The 10,000-nt window shown below is 45.5% G+C and overlaps 1 protein-coding gene across 1 annotated transcript in view; it reads left to right on the top strand.

Annotated features, from left to right (window-relative positions):
• Positions 1 to 10,000, top strand: part of LOC143502762 (phospholipid-transporting ATPase ABCA1) — a 139,936-nt gene that overhangs the window by 62,201 nt on the left and 67,735 nt on the right. Inside the window, exons 15-16 of the mRNA XM_076995442.1 lie at positions 1 to 37; positions 5,606 to 5,827. The exon at positions 1 to 37 is cut by the window's left edge and continues 186 nt beyond it. Of these exons, the coding sequence (XP_076851557.1) occupies positions 1 to 37; positions 5,606 to 5,827 (259 nt within the window). The remainder of the gene's footprint in view (positions 38 to 5,605; positions 5,828 to 10,000) is intronic.

Genomic DNA, 10,000 nt, shown 5'->3' with positions numbered 1-10,000 from the left:
GATGGTTCCCTGCGCGCTCGTTAGCGTGATGGTGAAGGTCGGTGGAAGCGACTGGAATAATCTGTCAATCAATCAGTCGATTAATTTGTTGATCAATCAATCGACCGGCATGCTCCACAGAGCCCTGTTAACGGACCCGGCACGCCAGTCTTACAGAGCGCTGGTATCTTAGCTCAGACAGCTAGCTGATGTGTTTGCCAAACACAGCAAAGTAAAACTAATGCAGAAATTGATCTTATCCAAATTGTTATGGGATTGGTTCATTTATTTGAATGGTTAAGGCAAGCAAAGAACAGACTCTCTTATTGATGCTCCCGGCCAGAAGTGTTTATCTGAGCGGCTGTGCTGTGGTGAAGTGGTGGGGCTTGGGTGGGGGTATTTAGGTGGGGGTGCTTGGGTGGGGGTATTTAGGTGGGGGTGCTTGGGTGGGGGTGATCCTCTTGCTTTCTGGGGCAATAATTATGGAAATATTAATACAGAATGGTAGAGAATCAGGCTTGATCCAGCTGAACTTTGATTTCTGAATTGGGTAATTATGCTAATTGATTATGCATGTGATTAGAGTGGTTATACTCCATTTGTGATCAACGCCACACACACAGCCCTCCACGCTTGACTCCATATTTATTTGATACTCTGTGCTTTTTAAGTGGAAAATAATTTGAGCATAAGCTGTTGTTGCTGTTTTTGAGAGGGGGGAGAGAGAGAAAAAAAGAAGAGAGAGAGATAGAGAGAGAGGGAGACATTTGTTCTGGAGAGATATGGGATGATTCTCACCAAAGGTCTCTGTGGTGATTGAGCTGTTAGACATGGTGTTTGTGTGCTCCCTGGATGAACCCAGTTTTCCATGAGGGGGAAATGGTATCAGCCAATAGCAATAATCTCAGGAGTAGTGCGGCGAGTGTGTTACTACACCTCTGGAGTGGGGTTTATATTTAGAAAGCTGTCTGCAAGCTTTCCCGGGAGAACCAAGACCAGAGTGTCTTTTCACAGGTGGTGGTTGTCTCTAGAAACAATGTTTTCACAGCTATTCTGGAGTTTCGTTTTTAGCCTAGAACAGAGGGTCAGGGTTCCTACAGTGCACATAAAGATTCTCCTCACTTCCTCAGTCAGCGGCAAAAATGACTTCACAAATTCGCTTCGAGGGCGTGACTGAGTTACCCCAGGACAGGAGCCACAAGGCTTTTGTGGAGAGGAGGTCCATGTGCTCTCCGGCGTTGAGGGAGATGGAATGTGAACACATCACAGCGAAACGTCCTTGGCCTTTCCAGATCTTTATAAAAACAGAGAGAGCATCCCCTAGCAACGCTTCTGTCGGCAATAACGGCCCTCCTTACGTTCTGACACACACACACACACACACACACACACACACACACACACACACACACACACACAACATACTGTTCTTTTTCATTAAATGGATGATTGAATTAATTATTAGCAGCTGTTTAAATGGCCTTTGTGAAGCGAATGCCGAATGGAGGAACGGTTCTCTCATTCGGATCCGTAAATCAATTCGGCGCAGTTTAATTGTTGAGATCTGCAGTAAATATAATTCATATCTCAGTAGTGGTGGATGGTTATGTCCTCATCAGCACAGCAGCACAGTGAGACAGTCACCCCCTTACAAACATCAGTCAGGCTAAACTGAGTGAGAGTATCTCTCACGGAACATGGGTCGTGTGGATGTGGGCTGTGTGAGAGAGGGTGTGTGTGTGTGTGTGAGAGGGGACGTGTGTGTGAGAGAGCGTGTGTGTGTGTGAGAGAGAGGGCGTGTGTGGATGTATGCATGTGTTTGGGTTTGTGGGTGCATGTGACAATAAAATACTTCTACGGTCTCTCTGACAGCACAGTGAAATATGACTACACTCTCTGACAGCACAGTGAAACATTACTACAGTTAATCTGACAGCACAGTAAAACATTACTACAGTCTCTGACAGCACAGTAAAACATTACTACAGTCTCTCTGACAGCACAGTGAAACATTACTACAGTCTCTCTGACAGCACAGTGAAACATTACTACAGTATCTGTGACAGCACAGTAAAACATTACTACAGTCTCTGACAGCACAGTAAAACATTACTACAGTCTCTGACAGCACAGTGAAACATTACTACAGTCTCTGACAGCACAGTAAAACATTACTACAGTCTCTCTGACAGCACAGTAAAACATTACTACAGTCTCTCTGACAGCACAGTGAAACATTACTACAGTATCTGTGACAGTACAGTAAAACAATACTACAGTCTCTGACAGCACAAAAACATTACTACAGTATCTGTGACAGTACAGTAAAACATTACTTCACTCTCTCTGACAGCACAGTAAAACATTACTACCGTATTTGTGACAGCACAGTAAAACATTACTACACTCTCTCTGACAGCACAGTAAAACATTACTACCGTATCTGTGACAGTGCAGTGAAGCATTACTACAGTCTCTCCGACAGCACAGTGAAACATTAATGTTTTACAGCGCTTTACAGTGTTTTACAGTGTAATGTTTTACAGTGCTGTCAGAGACTGTAGTAATGTTTTACTGTGCTCAAGAATTGTATCCACTGGATGTCTGTGACATTACCCAATACTTCCTTTGTGTGGGGTGCCGGACTAATGCGTGTCTATGTTGCTCATTAAACTTTTGGCAAGCAGGTGATCTGGAGAAGCTATTTAACACGCCCCGGACACACCTACTTTTATCAGTAGCTTATCACTATAGTAATTATTATATTATTATAGTTATTATAAAGTATAATTATTTTTCCTCTTATGTGATTGGATTATCCTCGTTAGTATTGTGACAAGTTGGTTGTCCGAGTGGATTTGGAAGACTTGTTGAACAGTTTACATTTTAAGTTGGCACATAATTTCTTCCAAATGAAGAAAAATTCTTACAAACAAACCCCTTCACCAGGTGTTCAGTTGAAATTAAAAAGCATAAAGGAGCTCAGAGCGGACATGCCCACTTTCAGGGTTCGTTCAGATGCTGGAAATACTTTTTAATGTTTAAATTTTACTGTCGCATTTTCCAGTTTTGAAAAGTACTAGAATTTTGTTACTTAAAAATGCCTGAAATTAACTGTATTTCGTTTCACAACAATTAGCTCTCTGACTGAATGGTTTGCTTGTATTACATTACAAATACAAGTGAGAAATGTGCAGCCTTTTATAATTCCAGTGGGAAAAACGTAAAGATTGTGCGGTTTGAAAATAATCTACATTAAATATAATAATATAATAATATATAATAAACCAGAGCAAATACTTACCAAACTAGCATATATCTTAAGCATAAATTAATATGTCAACAAGCTTCTGTAATACACTTGGGATATGTGTGTTACTTTTTTTGTACCTTTGTATGCGTTTTGTATGCGATTTTCAGTTTGTTTGCACACCCTTCAAAACCTTTAGAACCAGCCACCACTGGTTTGGACTTTGAGACAGAGAGGTGTTTGGACTCTGAAACTGAGAGGTGTTTGGAGTGAGACTGAGAGGTGTTTGGACTGTGAAACTGAGCGGTGTTTGGAGAGTAGAGCAGGTGATAGTGTGTGGAGGAGAGTGGTAGTTCCTGTACATTTCAAATGTACTGGCTAATTCCTGTGTAAGAAATACCCAATAGTCTGTGTGTGTGTATGCATACATGTGTGTGCATATGTATGTGTGCGGATATATATGTATGTGTTTGTGTGCATGTACAGTATATATGTATGTATACACGTGTGCATATGTACACACAGGGGCGAGGCTAGGGTATTTTTAGTGGTGCTAGAGCACCACCGTGAAGTTGCTCAGCACCCCCTGGCTCAACACATTTTTTAAATATTATATTATGCAAAAACCTTGCTCTGCACCTGCGCAATACTTTGGTATTGTGCCTCTGTGAGCACTGGGGGCTGGGCACCCCTAAAGACCAGATCCTAAAATCGCCCCTGTGTACACATGTGTGTACATGTGTGATTGTGTGTGTATCTATACATGTGTGTGTGTGTGTGTGTGTGTGCGTGTGTGTATGGGTGTGTGTGTGTGTGTTTGTGTGTGTGTGTATGTGCGTGTGTGTGTGTGTATGTGCGTGTGTGTATATATATGTGTGTGTGCGTGCGTGCGTGCGTGCGTGCGTGCGTGCGTGTGTGTGTGTGCGTGTGTGCGTGCGTGTGTGTGCGTGCGTGCGTGCGTGCGTGTGTGTGTGTGTGTGTGTGTGTGTGTGTGTGTGTGTGTGTGTGTGTGTGTGTGTGTACAGGTTTCTCCGCTCTCTCTCCCGGTCCCTCCCCCTCTATATGACTCTGGCCTGGATGTACTCGGTGGCGTTGGTAGTGAAGGGGGTGGTGCAGGAGAAGGAGACTCGTCTCAAAGAGACCGTCAGGATGATGGGTCTGAGCAGCGCCACCTACTGGCTCAGCTGGACCATCAGCAGCTTCCTGCCGCTCTGCCTCAGTGCCTTTCTGCTCTCCGCCATCCTCAAGGTGATCAGCGCTGATTAACTCCACCTCCGCCATTCTCACACCACTGGAGAACTGCACCCACAAAATGGCTCCACCCACAAAATGGCTCCACCCACAAAATGGCTCCATTTCAAACACACTCCATTTCTTTCAAATAAAGTGTGTGAACTGAAGGAGAAACAGGTGCAGCTAATTTGGCCCCCAGTGTTCAGATGCCAATGACTGAATTTGATTCATTTGATTCTTTGTTTGGTAAACCAACATAGAGCATTTACTGCATCCTGAAAAAGAGGGGTTAGGATTTGTTTAGCCTTTAAAATCCTGTCCTGGGATCAGGTGGTTTAACTTTTGTTATCCTGACCTACTGACATTATGAAAGTCCTGCTGTTCCAGGGTCAGTTAGCAGGGCCAGTAGTAACAGATCTCCAGTGTTGTATGCGGCCGTGGCCAGCTTGTGTCTGTGGAATGGGGAGGTTCATGAACCAGAATAGCAGATGAGAACATGTGAGTCCTGACTACACACACACACACACACACACACACACACACACACACACACAGTTCACATCCTGCCCATTCCAGAGTCGCAGTACCACAATGTCTCATGTAATCATCCCAAATGAATCTGTTTAATCATCCCCTACTTTTTTCCTTGTTCTCTCTCTCTCTCTCTCTCTCTCTCTCTCTCTCTCTCTCTCTCTCTCTCTCTCTCCTGCTTTCGTTTTCTTGCGCTCTCATACCATTTTTCCATGATCATGTCCAGGTAGCAATCAACTGCTTTTGTGTGTCTGTATGTGTCACTCTGGGAATACGTGTGTGTGTGTGTGTACACATTTGCATAAATGTGTGTGTGTGTGTGTGTGATTGTGCGTCTTCCTTTTTTGGTCACAAATACCAACTCTTCATTACCAGCCGCCCTGTTTGCCATCAGTGGTCTGAGAGTTACTGAAGCTTCCAGTCTGCAGCCCACATCTACCTCTGCTCACGCCGCCCTGCTGGTGCTGCTGCCCCCTGCTGCCCCCTGCTGCCCCCTGCTGACCGTGTCAATCGCTTTGTCCTTCAAGCCTCTGCCAAGCGTTGTGTGACGTCTTTGTGTTCTGTTGTTTGTTTGTGAGTTCGGTCTTTGTGTGTGTGTTTCTCTCCCTACAGTACGGAAAGGTTCTGAAGTACAGCGACCCGTCTGTGATCTTCGTCTTCCTGCTGGTGTTCTGCATGGCCTCAGTCATGCAGTGTTTCTTCATCAGTGTGTTTTTCTCACGGGCAAACCTGGCGGCCGCCTGTGGGGGCCTGATCTACTTTGTGCTTTATCTGCCGCACGTGCTCTGTTACGCCTGGAGAGATGTCATCACCTTCAGTGCCAAGCTCGCCACGGTGAGTGTGTGTGTGTGTGTGTGTGTGTGTGTGTGTGTGTGTGTGTGTGTGTGTGTGTGTGTGTGTGTGTGTGTGCGCGCGCGCGCGAGAGTGTGTGTGTGTGTGAGTGGCTGAGTGATTGATTACATGTCTTTTTAGATCACAGGGTTTCACACACAGTCAGTCAACTTGTATTTAAGACCAGCTGATGTCTGAAGAATCTTCCACTCACGGTGATAAATTAAAAACCTCCTCAATTTCATTTACAGCAACAACGAAATTAATAATAATGATGATGATGATGATGATGCACAACTTGTCAATATAGAAGAGAGCACAACCCAAGGTAGAAAAACAAGGAACAAGGAGACCTGCAGACCTTCAGTGCAGAGACTTACAACACACGTCTGTTTTAGTGAAGCACGGTCTGTCTTAGTGAAGCACAGTCTGTTTTAGTGAAGCAGTCTGTTTTAGTGAAGCACGGTCTGTCTTAGTGAAGCACAGTCTGTTTTAGTGAAGCAGTCTGTCTTAGTGAAGCACAGTCTGTTTTAGTGAAGCACGGTCTGTATTAGTGAAGCACAGTCTGTCTTAGTGAAGCACAGTCTGTCTCAGTGAAGCACAGTCTGTCTCAGTGAAGCACAGTCTGTCTTAGTGAAGCACAGTCTGTCTTAGTGAAGCACGGTCTGTCTTAGTGAAGCACAGTCTGTCTCAGTGAAGCACGGTCTGTCTTAGTGAAGCACAGTCTGTCTTAGTGAAGCACGGTCTGTCTTAGTGAAGCACAGTCTGTCTTAGTGAAGCACGGTCTGTCTTAGTGAAGCACAGTCTGTATTAGTGAAGCACGGTCTGTCTTAGTGAAGCACAGTCTGTCTTAGTGAAGCACGGTCTGTTTTGGTGAAGCACAGTCTGTTTTAGTGAAGCACAGTCTGTTTTAGTGAAGCACAGTCTGTCTTAGTGAAGCACAGTCTGTCTCAGTGAAGCACAGTCTGTTTTAGTGAAGCACAGTCTGTTTTAGTGAAGCACAGTCTGTTTTAGTGAAGCACAGTCTGTCTCAGTGAAGCAGTCTGTTTTAGTGAAGCACGGTCTGTCTTAGTGAAGCACAGTCTGTTTTAGTGAAGCAGTCTGTCTTAGTGAAGCACAGTCTGTTTTAGTGAAGCACGGTCTGTATTAGTGAAGCACAGTCTGTCTTAGTGAAGCACAGTCTGTCTTAGTGAAGCACAGTCTGTCTCAGTGAAGCACAGTCTGTTTTAGTGAAGCACGGTCTGTATTAGTGAAGCACAGTCTGTCTTAGTGAAGCACAGTCTGTCTTAGTGAAGCACAGTCTGTCTCAGTGAAGCACAGTCTGTCTTAGTGAAGCACAGTCTGTCTTAGTGAAGCACGGTCTGTCTTAGTGAAGCACAGTCTGTCTCAGTGAAGCACGGTCTGTCTTAGTGAAGCACGGTCTGTCTTAGTGAAGCACAGTCTGTCTTAGTGAAGCACGGTCTGTCTTAGTGAAGCACAGTCTGTATTAGTGAAGCACGGTCTGTCTTAGTGAAGCACAGTCTGTCTTAGTGAAGCACGGTCTGTTTTGGTGAAGCACAGTCTGTTTTAGTGAAGCACAGTCTGTCTTAGTGAAGCACAGTCTGTCTCAGTGAAGCACAGTCTGTTTTAGTGAAGCACAGTCTGTTTTAGTGAAGCACAGTCTGTCTCAGTGAAGCACAGTCTGTTTTAGTGAAGCACAGTCTGTTTTAGTGAAGCACAGTCTGTATTAGTGAAGCACAGTCTGTCTTAGTGAAGCACAGTCTGTCTCAGTGAAGCACAGTCTGTCTTAGTGAAGCACAGTCTGTCTCAGTGAAGCACAGTCTGTTTTAGTGAAGCACAGTCTGTCTCAGTGAAGCACAGTCTGTCTCAGTGAAGCACGGTCTGTCTCAGTGAAGCACGGTCTGTCTCAGTGAAGCACAGTCTGTCTTAGTGAAGCACAGTCTGTATTAGTGAAGCACGGTCTGTCTTAGTGAAGCACAGTCTGTCTCAGTGAAGCACAGTCTGTATTAGTGAAGCACAGTCTGTCTTAGTGAAGCACAGTCTGTATTAGTGAAGCACAGTCTGTCTTAGTGAAGCACAGTCTGTCTTAGTGAAGCACAGTCTGTATTAGTGAAGCACGGTCTGTCTTAGTGAAGCACGGTCTGTCTTAGTGAAGCACGATCTGTCTTAGTGAAGTGCGGTCTGCATCAGTGAAGTACAGTCTGTATGTGAGTGGTGACATCATGTCAGTGGGCTGTCGGTCTGTGCTGTCACTACATTCACATGAGAGGACTCGAGGTCCTGCAAGTCTGTTCTAGGACTAAAGGTCCTGCAGGTCTGTTCTAGGACAAGAGGTCCTGCAGGTCTGTTCTAGGCAGTAAAGGGATCAATGTGTCCAACTGCTAAAGGAAATGTAAAATATGTGGATGAAATGGGGGTAAATTAATTATTTAGAAGGAGGGCCTTCTAAAAAATGAATAAGGTGTGTAGTCTCGTAGAAATTTACACCCTACTTTTATTTACAATTATGAGTGGCAAAGCTGTAGTGAGACAAAATACACATCCGATACACACACCTGATACACACACCCGACACACACACCTGAAACACACACCTGAAACACACACCTGAAACACACACCTGAAACACACACCCGATACACACACCATGATACACACACCATGATACACACACCGTGATACACACACCATGATACACATGCCTGATACACACACCATGATGCACACACCATGATATACACGGCCGACAAACACACCATGATACACACATGATACACACCCCGCTGTACGCACTCCGCTGTACACATGCAGCGATACACACACCTGATACACACCTACCGCTGACATAAAGGGTGCTTGAACATTCTATTCTTCTGTTTTCTGGCATTAAACAAGAGATGAAGGGGATGTGTGTGTGTGTGTGTGTGTGTGTGTGTGTGTGTGTGTGTGTGTGTGTGTGAGGGGTTAAGCTTTGGGTGGTGTCCTGCTGACCCGCTGTCCTGCACAGGCTGAACCTTCCCCAGGACATTGCCACTACAGCAGGAGGTTGGGGAGTTGGGTGGGTACCAGGGTACGGTGTGGAAGGGTCAGATGAGGCCCCTCCGCACACCACGTCACCACCGTTACAACTCACTCTTTATTCTTTTGATGCAAGACATTTGAAAAAATAATAATAATTGTATTACTGTTCCTCCCCTCCATATATTAATCCGTATTTCACTCAGCCGCTAGCACTAAGCCTCCCCCGTCTCCCCGTGGGTCACGGCTAACACGGAGCGGGGAAAATGAAACCTCCAGTCTGCTCTTGAGCTGCCCGCATTCTCATCGCTGATTTGGTGATGTAATAGCATGGACACAGGAGGAGACGTGGGCAGCCCGTGGTCTCGGGTAATGGACTGACCCTCTCCCGGAGCTCCTCCCTAGAATCTCCCGCACACCTCTGATGAGAAACCCTCATCTTCCTGAGGCTTTAACGCGGCTGACTCCAATTTACCTCTCACGCTGGAATTAGGAGCAAATCTCTGGGCTACTGTTCAGACTCCCGATTTGGTTCCGTTGGGTTATTAAAAAACCTAAATTGTGAAAGTTTAATATTTAATAAACGCAACAATGATAACAATGTGTATGAGGTCTCTGTTGCATGAGGATGGGTTGCCTCATCCGCCAGCCAAAAGTGTGAGAACACCGTGATGGAAATCGCAGCCGAGAAGAGTGTAAACGAAATATGAGAAATCTCAGGTTCACCGAGAGGCACCTGCAGGAGTTCTGGAAGAGATGAAGCAGAGTTACTCTGGAGCTATGTGGCCAAAGTCTAGTGTGGTGGTGAGAGTGTACTACATGTTAAGTACAGTGGTAATAGAGTACTATACATTTGAGTACACTTGCGCTACTGAGCTAACATATCAGTGCTGCTTAGGAGCGCTGCACTGATGTTCACGCTACAAACATGTCTGCTTCTCAGGTGTGTAGTTTCTTCACGAACGTCACTACAAAAACAGGGAGGACATCTGCATTCGCACGGGTGGAGCCGAGCCTGTGGGGGGCGCTGTAGCGCAAGCATGTGACCTGTGTTTGGGGGCTGTGGGTGAAGGCCACACAGAGTGCTGGGTAAGGGGTGGGACTGTGGTGAGACGGAGAGCAGTAATAAATGATAGCGAGTGGCTTTTCTCCGGCTGT

The sequence above is a fragment of the Brachyhypopomus gauderio genome, unplaced genomic scaffold (genome assembly GCF_052324685.1).
Source record: "Brachyhypopomus gauderio isolate BG-103 unplaced genomic scaffold, BGAUD_0.2 sc207, whole genome shotgun sequence".
Classification (NCBI taxonomy): Eukaryota; Metazoa; Chordata; class Actinopteri; order Gymnotiformes; family Hypopomidae; genus Brachyhypopomus; species Brachyhypopomus gauderio.
The sequence above is the reverse complement of the archived record's forward strand: the minus strand, read 5'-3'. Positions and strand labels throughout refer to the sequence as shown.